The sequence below is a fragment of the Geospiza fortis genome, unplaced genomic scaffold (assembly GCF_000277835.1).
Source record: "Geospiza fortis unplaced genomic scaffold, GeoFor_1.0 scaffold55, whole genome shotgun sequence".
NCBI classification, from domain to species: Eukaryota; Metazoa; Chordata; class Aves; order Passeriformes; family Thraupidae; genus Geospiza; species Geospiza fortis.
Window position 1 is genome coordinate 11005989 of NW_005054308.1, and position 15104 is coordinate 11021092.

The window sequence follows — 15104 nt, forward strand, 5'->3', positions numbered from 1 at the left end:
GGAATCTGCCTGGGATTTAATCCATGGAGACTACTGTGGAAAGCTGTGGACCAATGGCCAAGCTCCTGAGCAGTGATTCATATTCAGCAATTTCCAGCTGTCCTGCTACCAACTGGCAAATGTCTTCCTCTCTCTGCAATTCATCTTCTCTTCAAGAGTCAGGAATATGACATTAGACACAACAAGATAAGCTCCTGCTTCTCCAAGACGCAGCTTGTTGGAGTAATTTCAGTTTTTAAGGAAAATGGATGAAAATATTAAGTCTTCTTTACACATTTGGGGTGGTTTTGAAAGGAAACTGCACGGGGAGGAGTCTGGCTGAAGTGGTAACAGAACTTCTCCACATGCATCCATAGGAACTGCAGGAAACCTTCAGCAAGGCAAGCAGGAGACCTGCTATTTCATATCTATCCTTCACCACACTTTTAGGAGATTGCCTTTTGAGTTGGAAAGACCACAAATAAAACCTGCACCTGAAATCGAGCACGTACATTTAGCCCTATCAAAGTTTAGAAATAATTCCACAATTTAAACAAGCGCCACAGGGAAACATCTTAGTAATGTTACATGTTTGCCAAGTATGTCTGAATAATGCCAACATAAGAGGTGCTTTTGCAAGGTCTACATTCTCCAGAAAAACAAAATAAAAACAAAAAATAAACCAAACAAAAAAAAATAACCGAAACAAAAATAAAGCACATGAATTTGGGGTTGAGGTTGGAATAGGAGACAGTTCAGACCTGGTTTAATCCTGAGAAAGATGGGTCCTGAGAAGTACTAACAGTCATGCTTCTTTTCCTCTTCCCCACTGGAGATTCTAAACACTGAACAAACAATAGAGGGTGGCAGTGCATCAAACAGTCTTGCTTACATTGCAACATTGGCCGGCGCAGACAGGCAACACCGAGGCGTTCGAGAAAGAACAGGGTAGCCAAATGCCATCCTTCTTCCACCAAGCACTGTACTTTTCAAAAAAACTGTATCTTTCCATCTTTTTTTTGAGTCATATTTTGATTATTTATAGTGGTATTATTTTTTTTTTCCAAGGAGAAAATTTGACAGATGGGACAAGGTAAATTTCAACTGTGAGCCGCTCCAAAATGGCACTGCCTTAACCAGGGATAGCAATGGTGACATTTGGCTCTATTAAAAAAGGAAATTCAAGTTTTTGCTTACAAAAGCAGCCTTTGGTTCCACAAACTGCCCTTCCCCCATAAGATATTTAGAAAAAGTAAAATCTTCAGTAAGGAAGAGGTAGAAGGCATTTAGTCACCTTAAAGTTTACTTTCATAAGCATGCAGGGCTTACTTCTAGCAGAGCTGGAAATTTATCTTTTAAGGTGGGAGCAAAATTTCTCCCAATCACCAAATTATAATTTGGGGGAAAAAATCAATTTAATTTTTTTTTAAATATAACTGACAGGAAGCTACTGGAACAAGATTACCATGCTGTTCTAGTCTTTGTGGCTGATTTTCTTTGAACTGTGTAGACTCATCTCTAAAAACCCCAAAACTACACTTGGTTACAAAAAGAAACATTAACTATTGTATGGTGGCAAATGTTTCCTAGACAAAGCACTTGATTCCAAACTGAAGGAACCCATTCCATATTTTGCTCATGTAAAACTATTAATTTGCACTTGGGTCAGGAACTAACTCCCTAATCCTCCCTGAAACATAAGTGAAGCCCATGCCCACAGTGCTTTACCACCATATCATTGCATGGCTCCCTAAAGGGAAAAAATCAAATGGTTTGTAGGCAATTTTGTCTTTGATTTCAGCTGATGCAAATCTAATGTGTTCCTCCTCTAAAGTAAGCAGAGCAGCAATTTCTAGGCCATTAATCCACACCAAGATGAACTGGAGTGCAGCAATGCCAACCTAGCATGACTGTGCAAAAGTATAGAAAAATGGCCCAAAAAGAACAATTGGAAATCAGAAACTAAAACTAGGAAAAAACCAAAATAAAAGTTTTCAAGTTCTACTTTGAGTCATGCCAGAGAATTAAGGAGCCTAAACTGCTCAACACAGCAGAGAAAAATAGAGCTGTACAGAGTGAAAGTATGAAACTTGGGAACAAACAAAGTTTAACAGCAACAGGATTACATAAAGACTGTCTTTGAGTTAGAATTACAAGCTTTTCCACCAATGGTTGTCTCTAAACACTCAGTGCATGGCACCTCTTCAGACAAGAGCTGTTATCTCACATTATCCAAGCTTTCCCCTTCTAATGCTCATGGCCCTGAAGTTGGCATTCATACAGGCAAACAAAGGTAAACATTTTGATTACTGGTAGTGCCTAACCAGATGAGACATCCTGGGATGGCATCTAGAGAAGATAAGTGGGAATCTTGCTTCCAATAAACAGCTTGATCACGTACATTTGTCCTGAAGTTAATTTCTAATCAGTAGCATGCTTAATGCATTGCCAATGCTGCCTGTCTGCCCGAGCTCAACATACAAATTGCAGGATTAAGCATATTTCACTCAAGAAAACTAAAAATAAAATGAAAAAGTTGCCTTCCAGGCAGGAAACATGCACTTCTGACTATGTTTACCCATCCCAAAAAGTGCAACAACCTCAGCCCACCCCCCCCACCCACCCTCAGCTTTTTTTTCCCCCACAAAGTAAACTGAGACAAATTTTTTGTTGAACAGCAGGTATTCTACAGCTTAACAGTTTTCCATCAACATAATTGCATCATTTCTTTTATTTATAAAGGCATCTGCATGTTGGCTCTTGTTCTTATCCACAATTCTGATGGTTGAAGAGACTTTACCAGTCTGTCACTGCAAGGTTTAATGCCCTGCTGACTGGTAGGTCAGGAGCTCCCACGTTGCACAAATTGTTTTCATCCTAGGAGGTCAGCCCCAAAGCCAAAGATAAGATTTGACTTTATCATAGAGGAATAAAATGCTATGACTACAGACATCTTGAGAGAAGTAGCCAAGTATTCTCTAGGGTTAGCTTATAACCTTGTTGCAAGTCCAGAAATCATCTTGCAACCAAGTGCATCTCCCAGGGTGGGTCAGAGACCCAGAGCATTTACAGGTGGACACCAAGAAAACCAAGTTCTCACACCCAAGAACTGTGGTTTAGCATCCAAAATAGCAGTTTTAGCAATGGATTTTACAAAAGTTGTGCAGCTGGAATCAAATCACACAGGCATTCCCTCTGCAGCTTGGAAACAAAGAGCTTTGGACTAACCTTATTACAGTGACGCCCAATACCCATTAGGAAGTTATCTGGTTTAATGTCTCTGTGTATAAAATTCTTTGTGTGCACATATTCAATTCTACTGATCATCTGTAAAAAAAACCAGCAACATGTAAGATTTCAAAGAGAGCAAGACATTTCATTAAACCTTCAATGAAAGCATGAACTTTTAGTGTTACCTTCCTCTGCAACTTCAGTTTATGCATTTGCTTAATGAAAACCAATTTTTTAAATGCTGAGTATCTTGTTTTCATGTTAAAGTTCCACATATTGGTCAGAAACTGGCAGATTAAATACCTGAATAATTCCCAGACACTGAAGTTCATGTTTCTAACTATAGCATCCTATTAAAAAGTAATTTTTTTCATTGTTTCAAAGCTTTTATAGCTACCACAAGCGAATTTTAAAGCTCATTCCCTCCCCCTGCCCCAGTTACTCATTCATCTGGTTATTCATTCATCAAACATCACTTTTTCAGGTACGAGTTTTCATGGAGCAAGTCACAACGTGATGGTGGCCCATCCTGCCATAGCTAGGCTACCCTGATCCCAGAATATCTGGAGACATGGAGAAACTCTGGCACATCTGTGTCATCACACAGGGCCAGCCCATTTCCTGTGGGTGAGATCACAGCCATGGTTATGTGGCACAGCTCTGCAGCTCCTCAAACACTCCTCTTGCAGCCTTGAGTTGTTACATCACACCCTGACAGCTGTTTGCTGGACTGTGCCCTAAAAGCCACTTCCGAGCGCTGCCATCCCCCATTTCTGCCTGTTTCCCAGCTGACAGCCAATGAATGCTCATCACCCTAAGGAACAGTGCACAAACCCCTCGTGGATTCCTGGAGATGCTGTCACACCCAGACTGGCTAAGTGAGCAGGCAATGGCTCTCTAAAGCAAGCACATCACCCTCCTAGGGCAGTGAGAACAGGGACAGCTGACCTTGTCTCCAGACAAATGCCTTGAGCTTCCTTGGCCAAGAGCCTGGGATTCTACGAGCATCTGGCTGAGTGACAACTTGGTACTGATATCTATTACGTAATATTAGATGAAATTTCAACTACCATTGAAAAATTCAACTTGAAAAACCCTCAGTGCTTCTCAAGGAGCTGAAGGAAGCACAATCAAGCCATTTATTAAGCAGCAAGAAATAAATATGGCTGCTCATTTCAAATGCTGTATTCTCATGACCAAGTTGGAAAAATACCAACTGCTATAAAAAAAGACTTAAGAGAGTTTTAGAGGCCTTGATTATGTTGGAGGTAGAGTGGCATCTCCACTAACAGCTTTAAGAACTGTCTGTGAGGACCAAACAAGCAAGGCAGTTATTTATTATTAGCTCACTGTCTGGTCCTAGTGATGCCTTGGATCATTTGTCCTTGGTCCCCAGCTAGAGCCGGAATTGTTTTGTCTCCCTGCTCTGTGCACAGAGCTCACTATCCCATCATATGAAGCTCAGAACTGCAAACTAAAGCAGCACAGAATCTGAAAAATAGAAAAGCTAAAACCTGAGGCATCAGTAGAGGCTACAGGAGGGTGTGAGAGCACAGGGACAGACTTACATGCTGTCACCACAGGTCCCAGTGAATCAGATCACCCACAACTGGAGACTGTTTCAGCCCCCCTACCACAGACCCCGTGGTGATAGTGGCAGTGAATCCACCCAAATGAGTGTGAATATTTTCATGAAGTTGCCCTTAAAGCAGCAGCACAAAGGAGCTGGCAGCTGCAGTGCCCTCCCACTCGGTGCACTTTGTAAGGCAGAGCACACAGAAAGCACCACCACTTTGTCCTCATTTATGTCAAGTGTTCACTTAGTGCATAAAACACTGCATCAATTATTTAACCCACTCTGCAGGAACCCCCCAGGGCTCTGAAGCTGCTCCCACCCAGGTGTGCACGTACCTGGTCTGCTAGCATAAGTACTGTTTTCATGGTAAACCTGCGAGAACAGAAGTTGAAGAGGTCTTCCAGGCTGGGGCCCAGAAGATCCATGACTAGAACATTGTAGTCCTTTTCTTGACCATACCACCTGCAAGAGAGGAAATGATCCAGCATTATTAGCAGGAATCCTGATGCAGTCCAGGCTACCCTCAGTGCTCTCAGCTGCAAGGGCACGTTGCTGACTAATGTACCATCTTGAAAGCTAATGAGAAATTAATGCTGGTAATATCTTATTTTTCCTGGAAACAAAAGTCTGAGCACAAACCAGAACACACAAGTTGGCAATCTTCCCCGAAGAGAAAACACTACTCCACATCAACAACCAAAATACCAAACACCAGAATGAAAATGCAGCCAAAGCAGCAGTGTCCTTATACTGAGGGGTGTGTACAACCCCTGGACTGAAATCCCTCTGCAGGACACTTTACTCTCATTGTTCCTGCATCATTTCACTCCACAAAACCATCTTGACGTGCCTTAGGCTTTGTTTTCAGGTCTGACTTCTCTGCACCAGACCAAAGCAGTTCACTCACATAGTTTTTCATTTATTTCTCAATTTTAAAAATGCCAATCAAGTTCTATTTCCAATTAAGTGAAAATAAAGGCTCTTTATCAGGCTTTTAGTATCAGAGAGAAAGCAGCACTTAGGTGTCAGAAAAGAAAAAGCAGAAACATAACAAAATATTAATTGCAGCTATACTATGATAATAACTTTTAAGTGCCTAAATACATCCATTTTGGACAAAAATAAAGGCTAACAATGCTGTGAGGACGAGCAGAAGTCCTTCTTTGGATGTTTTCCTTTCCAATCCATGTTTAACATTTCCACCCTAGCCCTGCTTTATTGGGGTGGTATCTCCCCAGCCAAGCTCCTGAGCAGGCCTGGAGTCACCCCCTGGACTCCTGCACATCTCAGTGTGCATCTCCACCCTTGAAAGACAGGGGTGGAATATTCTCCTCTCCAGTCCTTCTGCACATCCCAGATAACTACAGTGAAGTGACAGCTGTGAGTGAAAAACTGTTTTGAAGCTGACAGGGCACCTGTTTGATCAGAAGGCTGTAATTCTGCCTTTTCTAAGCTCCCGGTCCTTACATCAAGGACCTACTGCCAGCAGTCCAGGGAGAATTTTCCTCAATTTTCCAACAACAGTGGTAGAGACAAGATGCCCCAAGGATGTGCCTCATAAGAAGAGTATGCAGATTAAAAAAAAACCCACAAGATTCAGCTAAAGTAGCAGCTGGGACTTAAATATCTGTACAGACACTGTATTTCCACTTTAGGCAATGACTCCAGTACATCAATGCATGGTAGTCTGGAAAACAGTTACCACTGACAAAGTCAACAAATTCCTAGGTACTCACAGGATTCCAGGCTTAGCTTAGCTGGGATAGTAAAATAAAATGTTTACAAAGCCAGAGAGAAAAGATTCTATATTTGGATTTGTTTCAGGAACTATTGGCCTGTACCTTCCCACTGTCTGGATCCTAGGAGAAACCATGCCCTCCATTTCTGCATTGTTATAAATCTGATTAAAGTTACATATGAGCTGTGGCTCACACTCCCTGTTTTACACATCAGTCTAAGACTTTATTCATTCTCTGCATGAAAATGGGATGTAGAAAATATGTATTTTGAAAGCAATCATTCAAATGAAATGTCAGCAGAACAGCTTTGTAAACAACTCCAGGGGTCACAGGTGAAAATGAAACATTATGGTCACCTAAAGAAATGAAATTGGAGCAAACGACCTGCCTAGGTATTCTGTCCTATGAAATGTAGGTTTGTTGAGAAAAAAAAATAGTGAGTAATGGGTTGAAATGAAGAATTCTAAGGAGTAAATCAAGATCTAGATAAAGTACCATTTTCTTCAAGGGATGGAATTCTAATTGAGATGCTGAGTGTTCAGCACAGCAATGGTTCAGTGCCCAGGAGATGCAGTGAAGGGAAAAAGATCAAAGATCAGCCTTCAGTGGAGCCAAGAAAATTGAGTCCCAGCCTCATAGACAAGGTGAAGCTGATGCAAAGGAAGCCCACCCTGGAAGGTACATTTTAAAAACCTTTTTGTTCCTCCACAGGGATCTGTTTGCAGAGTAAGTGCAGTAATTCAGGATGATTGCACAACCTCTGTTTGCCCTATTTCTATGTATGAACAAGAATTCTCATCTCCTGACCACTCTGCTCTGGTGGAAAGCACATTCAATTCTCCAAGACAAAGAAATAAGGCAGAACCTCTTAATATTTCATTTTCATGTTTACCTGCTTGTAATTCCTCACTGAAGACTGTGACACCTATTCATTCCAGCTGGCAACTGGAACTTCTTCCAAGGTATCACAGTGTTTTATTTACTTTGCTAACACTCCAAGTAAGTTTTCATTTCCCTTGGAAGATCTCCAGGGAAAATGGGATTAAGAAGTAAAGCAACATCATGTCCACTCAAGGTGTAGGAGCTGCTACTACTGGCAGCTCTGAATGAAAGAACTTTAGGAGTCTTGGCTTTTCTTAGGAAAACTTGGATATTAGGATATATAAAAGCTGGTGTCCCAAAAAGAGATCTTCCCAAGTTCTTATATGCATCAGCAGAGAAACTTGGAGTTATCTCCTAATATGAGGGAATGATTCATACAAAGCCCTGGGCAACTATTAGGTGGCACTGGCATCTCAGAATACAAGCGTGCCCACGTGTCTGAGAGACCCATGGACTTCTGTCAGCACACCTGAAGTCCTTTGCCTCATGAAGCAACACATCTTAAGTAAGGGAGAGGTTTGGAGAGGAGTAAAAAGTGGAAGCAAGAGACTGAACTACTTGAGAGCCATTTTGGGTGGGTAATTACTCTGATTTAGTTACAAACAATGTACTATTTCAAGAAGAGAAGCTGATTTACCAGAAAAACTTCTCCTGATCTTTCTCTAATTGATTCCTAGTGTGCTTTACATCCTTACACAAAACATTAACAGGACAGAATCATGAGGAATAGCTGAGTGTACCCTTAACCAGGCAGTGTCACACAAACATCTGATACAGATGTCACAAACCTACTTGAGCTTCAAGGTGTGCCCAAGCTCCCAGGCAGGAAAATGCTTCATCACTCTCCCTTCCCTCATCTGTTCAGAGCTACATAATCAAACTACTCCAATTAGTCAGAATACAGTAAAGCTCTTTTATGAAGCTTTCTATCAGAGCATGGTTAAAGGCTGAGCACAGTGACCTGAATTTGACTTCAGTGACTTGTCTGTGTGAAAGACCAGAGTGGACACGTCACCAAGTTTCCAAATCATGTGGTGTGAGAGCCTCATCTATAACCCCAGCATAAACACAAAGCCGAAATTTTATAACATCTTGGATTTCACGATCTGAGCTCTGTGGGAACATCCAAGTCACACCACACAGCAGTCTGAAAGTGTTTAGTTCTAAATAACACACAATAAAGCAGGTATGATGTCAGGTCACATGCCAAGTGGATGTTTACTTGAACTGACATGGGGTGGGTTTTAAATTCTCTTGACTAACCTTGAGACAAGGAAATGAAGGCTTGATGCATATCTAGCCCTTGGTGGCAAACACTGTAGTCAGCTCTACCCAAACTTAAAATCCTTCTGCCTTTTCAGAGCTGCATCTTTCAAAAAATCAGTGATTTCTATTTCAGCAACTGTGTATTTTGTAAATAACGTCAAGGACAAAAGAAATGTTTGAGGAAATGTTTTTTAATAGCTGGGTTTGTTTTGTTTGCATTTTTTATTTGTTTTACCTAAGAAAACATTTCATTTGGTTATTAATAGTATTTTTTCACATCTTCCTTTGAAAGGGTCAAACAGAACTAGGCAAACTAGCAGAGGAAGGGGGTGAAGGGCTAAAAGAATCACACAGAAATTCCAGCTCAGTTTCACACTACTGTGTCACTCACACAATTCCTGTCAATAACCAGCAGTTTCACTACACTGGCAGTTATAATAATTACAACGAGGTAACAAACCCAGCACAAGCACCCAAAATGTGTCAGAAATAACTAAAAGGATTCAGGAGATTCACAATAAAAAAAAATAAACCAAAACAAAAAAATCAAATTCAGATCAAGACAAAGCAAATTACTGAATTAGTAAATGGCAAAGAAACCCCAAATCCCAGAATTCTGAAGATATGGAGGCAATAAAGGCACCTCCCTTTGCCTACAGCTTATACAAAAAAAACAGAACATGAGCTCAATATCACAAAAAAACTGTTCCCACCACCAGACAAACCATGACAAGACCATTTTGTTCCAACTTAATAAAAGCTCTCCTCAATCAACACCTGCTTTGCCAGGTAACCCATCCTCCACTAAAGGCTTCTGTCAGCTCCATCACTGACTATTCCCCCAGGGGCTCTGGCAGCCTGGAATTACACACAGAGCTACAGGAGGCTGTGCTTTTGTCAGACAAAAACATCTCCTGGTGCCTCACCGCAGGGAAGGACAATTCTTCCAACACTGAATATTTGAACTCAAATCTTTACACTTCCAGAAACGTTTATACCCCATTACAAAAAGGGAGATTCTGACTTCTTTGACATTACATAAACTTTTGCCACTTTCATAAATTATGGTGTGTGACTCTATGATTACCCTGTGTAATCCTATGTAATTATGTTTCTCAGCACTTGTGTTTGCAAGCAACAAGTGAAAGAGCTCTCGTGACAGAAATGGAGATTGTCAGAAGAACAAAGGCGGATTAAAAAGCTGTTAGAACAAAAATGTACGGTGAAAAAGCAAGCTGGAAAGAACTTGCTAACAGAATTACCTGAGATCACCTAATTAGTAAGTTTGACAAGTCAGCAGGCACATGAGGGGGAATATGCAAGTCTGGAAAGCCTCATGGATACAAAGGATTCAGAGATCCCACAGAAATCCAAATGGCCCTGATGTGGTGAACACTCTGGAACTGTATTCCAACCCTGCCAGCCCTAAGTCACTCACACAAAAGTCTCTGAACTGGGCATTAGTCAGATGATGGGACTAAAGAGAAAACACTGACCTCCCTGTAATTACAGAGCTCTGATATCCCTGAAAAACACCAGGTTATCCTAGCAGGAAAGGGGCAGCTGTCCCACACAGAACCTGTGAATTGGGATCACTGCTGCAAGCCCTGTCACCAACTCAGGAGAGGAAACCCAAATCCCAACAAGGGCACAAAAGAGACCTCAGGAAAAATGGGAGGATTGTGACCTCTGCAATCATTTACTCCAACAGCTCAGCAGGGCAGTTATGGAGCTATGCAATTATTCCTTATTACAGGAGGATAGGAAAAGGGAAACGGTTTTTAACAAAATTCAGGGAAAAAAGAACTGGCAGCTGACTGCCTGTGGGTCCAAGCATTATCTTCAGGCACAGAAACTCTCTGGCTCTCTGTGTCCAACAACACAATCATGAGCACTGCCCTGCTGGCCTAGAAAGTTGTGATGTTGCACCTGACTGATTCAGACCCCTCTGCTCCCATGTTCTCAGCACAGACATCTCCTGACAAACAATGACAGTGCAGACAAACTGCAAAGGGAATTATGCCTGTAAAAACGCACTGAGTCTTACAGACACTGAAGCAACACACAAGAGAAAGGTAATCCATCAAGAGATTCATTTCTAAATTGACACATATTTTATATTTCTGCTTTATCTCCCCTGAAACTGGAAAAGCACTTAACTGCTAACCAGCTAAGAGTAATATAAATGAACTTCACATAATATGGCATGACTGAAATCCTGAAGTGCAATATTTAGCAGATGTCACCTAACGTTAGTTGCCATGGAGAGCATGAATTAGGCCACCCAAGCACTAAATAAAGAAACAGCCATGAACACCCTACGCTATGGAACTGGCTGCACTCTATAAATAAAATTCTGGATCACTTTTTGTACAGTTCTGAGAGCAAACCACGAAGGATGCCAGCACAACTCATCCCCCAGCAAGGAGGTGGCTTCATCTGCCCAGTGTGATGCTGCAAACATGCAGCTCCCTGTTCTGCTGAGCTGGTCCATAAACTCCACTAACACCTGGGAGGAAGTCAGGAGTTACAGTTCAGTGTGAAGGTGAACCATTAATCCACAGTGCGGACAGCAAACATCACTGAGGAAAAGAATATTCCAGTATTATCTCTGCTGATCATTTGTTTCAAACAAGAGTAACACTGACCTCAAACTCCAAAAACTAAGTTAAGGCAGGGAGAAAAAAATTCTAACTTTGGTCTCTCTTGGATGCTTTGACAAAATCCACCAAGAGTTTAGATTGGTGGAAAACAGGAAATAAATTTTATTTACATATATTTATTTTTTAATAAAGGAACCATAGGTATTCATTTAAAAGATTATTTTCCATTTTATTTAGAGGCTTTTGGTTACCTATCAGGTGGTTCGACCCTTCAATATGCAGACTAACTAATAACAAAGTTAATTAATAGTAGGATTTATTGATAGAACCTTTTTTTCTGGAGGATGAGTGGGGTTTCTTGTGGGTTTAGTGAGTGCTTTTCTGTTTTTCTCATGGAGGTTTGGGTTTTTTTGGTGATTGGTTGGGGGTTTTATGCTGCAGGAAGTTACTGAGAAAATAGTTGAAAATGCAGGTGTTTGAGAGGTGTGTTTACAGCTTTTTAAGCACTGCTAAAAATCAACATTTCAGGTGCTTAAGGCAAACTTGGTTATGGTAACTCTTGGATTACCAACCTTGACCACATTTTTCCATCACAGGTAGTATTTAATGAAAATATATAAGGGAACATTCTGTTATTAATAATTATTCAGCAACATGGCAGTAAGCAACCAGAAGCACAAATATTGTAGATAATTTTTTCCAGAAAACTCAACTCAATTGAGAATTTCTCTCTGAATTTCTCAATATCAAAATATTGGCAAGTGCTGCATTGAAAAACTCTGAAATGTGGCGACTGACTTACTCAGTTTGCAAGGGAACTTTTCAAAAAAAAAAATCACTCACAAAACACTAAGTCAGTAACTTTTTGTTTTTAATTTACAAATAGCTGATCTTCATCAAGGATACAACCAATAGCTGATGAACACCATAAATGGTAAAAAAATCAAGAGCTGCTGTCCCAGGTAATTTGAATGATCGCTTTTGTGAATAAAGCTTTACCAGAGTCACCCTGTGGACAAACACCCCAAAACCAAACACGCTGTGCTGCATTCCTCCAAGGCAGCACCAGGAATTGGGGAATAAAGGTGGATAGTCCCAGCTAATAGGATCAGTGCCCAGTTAACAAGATTACAGCTCAAAATGCTTTGTCACTGAAAAAGAGAGGAAAAAAAGCAAAGGGCAGCTGATGAGGGAGAACAATGAGAATAAGCCCAGCAGAATGCTGGGGCCTGGCCACAGTGTCCTAAAGGCACAGCAGACTGTCACAATGTTGAGCTTGGCTCAAGAGCCTTTTGGGAAAAATTAAAGTAACAATTAAGCAAAATTTGAACATCAAGAATGAAACATAGCTTAATTTTTTTTTTTTTGTATTAATGAAAGTTTTGTGAAACTTTAGGGTTAATTTCAGAAACTTTACTGCTCTTTTAGGGAACAATAAGCAGCAAATTTAATGATCTAAAGTGGTTTAGAATATTCAGAGAATAAAATTGCCAATTCATTCATGCCAATCTCATTTTTTGTACAAACATGTTCTATTAAAGTGGAATTAAGCACCAAGGCCTCTTGTTCAACTTCCACAAAAGGTGAAGGCTCACTGTTGATCCCACAGAAATATTAAGCTTTTAACCCCAAAACTGAGAATTTTCCTCATTAGTTTCTTGCAATGAGCCAGAAAGTCCCTCAAACCAACCTTAAAGGCTATAAAAAGAATTGCTTGGTTCTAGATAACTTCAGTGACACTCTAGACACATTTTCTTGTAATTCTAAAGGCAGAATCAGTTTTAGAAACAGGAGCCCTAATGAATGAGCAATCCAGACCTCATTTATTATCTCAGTTCTGAGTCACAGAACCACAGCAGAGACCACTTGAGTGAGGCAAAGTCACATCATGCAATTGCCAGGAAGTTGATCTTGGCCAGTGCATCACTTAAGCAGGTGAAAAACAGAGCAAAAGTCCATCACTCCCAAATGAGGAACACAAATTCTCGTGTTGATGCGTCCAAGATGTGGACTGAGTTTTATAAAGCATGGCAATGGGGAAATTTTGGCATGATTCCTTCATTTCCTGTCAAATTCTTGTGCTGCTGCTGTTTAAAGGTGTCACATTACAGAAATTTTACCAAATGTATTGACTTTCCTTCAACTTGATTCACCCTTGTGAAAACACTGAGCCAGGAACAGCTTATTCCCATGTGACAGCATATTATTATAACACAATGGTGGCAGTGGATTATCAGCCACACATGCAAAGTGACCTAAGTATTGACTTGGATTCAAAGCACCACGGATTCTACTTCTACTAAACACAGAACATTTTCATATTTGCCACAGGAACTGTGCTGGTCCCCTACTCAGCTTCCTCTTAAAAGGAAATAAACTTAAGAATGCTGGTTTAGATTTTTTCAAGCATCACCAAACCAATACCAGCAGCCCAGAGAAACCTCTCAAGGAGCAGCTGGCACATAAAAATAGATTTACAATTAATGTTGTTTCTGAAAAGAAAAAGAGGATTTCCAAAAAGACACTTTTCTAGAAAAATACTACGAAGTTTAATGTTGTGAGAACCTGAAAGGACTGACTGACAGCCTTTAGCACAATCAGTCTATGAATCAGTTTGGTGAGTGTTTCCTCATTTATCCATTCTCCATTTTTTTGGACTTCGTATTATTTTTAGGGGGTACAAGAATACCAAATACAGAGGAAAGCTGTAGTTGAAGCCAGAGGCAAGTTTCTCAGCATGCAAGGTACCAGTATTACCCAGGACATTTTAACCAAATACAAGAAATGAAACAGTATCTCAGTGGAAAAGCCAAAAATTTGCAACTTGGCCTCATTATAGCACCACTCACTCATTTACTTTTCAAAAAAGTAGTTCAAGAATGCCTGCTTTTCCAGTTCTGTGATGAAACACCTGATATCTGCTTGCTCTGGCTGTTTTCCCAGTCATCCCTGTTTTAGCATGCAACTATACCATGAAAGCTTTCCAAAATGCAATTCCTATTCTTTCAGTTGTGAAATAAAGGCAGCCACATGTGAGAAAAGAAGGAAACTGTATTCTCAAAGAAAGGCTGCATCTGTTTTCACACCAGCAACTCTGTTGAAGCTGCAAGTATTTAATTCAGGTATGTTGATTGTGTCCTTGCAAAAGGCTGGAGTGAATGGGGACAGATGGCCAGGACAACACTGTCTCCTCCAGCTCACATTCACGATCAGAGCCAGTTGTGTTTGGGGGGAAGGAGGAGGGAGCTATTAACCTCACAAATGCAGATTTGTACTAGGCTTTGTCCAAATTAAAACAGAATCTGGGCTATATCATCGTGAGAACTCTAAAACAGACCCTAAATGTCACTATTCATCCTGTACTAAATCAGGAAGGGTTAAATTAAATGGAATCTACAGTTTGACACAGAACCTAAATTGAAATAGTTTGTGCAGCTCAAGGAACAAAAATCCTTTTAGGCCATTGTGTCAAGGAAAAAAAAATTACTAACTTTAAAAACAATTATTAACTAAGTTTCAAAAAAGGAACAACTTGTAAAAAGTCTCCCGGAGAAAAGTGAAGTTTCATGTAACTCTTGGACACCCAGATTCCAGAGTTAGGCAGTACCCCAGGGTAACACCTCGATAATCCCAGGAGGAAAAACCCCTCCAGGGGTCCTGCACCAGCAATTTTCTGCCAGATCAGGAAATTCTGAAAGCCTGCCGAAAGTTTCAGTTGGAATACGAAGCGAAGAGCCGCATAATGAGGAACTGGGAGGGATTAATCCCGAAAGGAAAGGCTGGTGACGCATCTGTTGCGGGCAGCAGAAAGGAGCCGCTGCCATTTCA

General features: G+C 40.7%; 1 protein-coding gene across 5 annotated transcripts in view; it reads right to left on the reverse strand.

Annotated features, from left to right (window-relative positions):
- CSNK1A1 (casein kinase 1 alpha 1) overlaps positions 1-15104 on the reverse strand; it is a 31850-nt gene that overhangs the window by 15214 nt on the left and 1532 nt on the right. For 3 of the 5 annotated variants that reach the window (XM_031055316.1, XM_014312198.2, XM_014312199.2), the window contains exons 3-5: positions 5122-5248; positions 3208-3306; positions 741-824 (exon numbers count right to left, since the gene is read on the reverse strand). In XM_031055316.1, the coding sequence (XP_030911176.1) occupies positions 741-824; positions 3208-3306; positions 5122-5211 (273 nt within the window). In that variant the 5' untranslated portion in view covers positions 5212-5248. The remainder of the gene's footprint in view (positions 1-740; positions 825-3207; positions 3307-5121; positions 5249-15104) is intronic. The other 2 variants (XM_031055318.1, XM_014312200.2) reach the window with 1 other exon arrangement.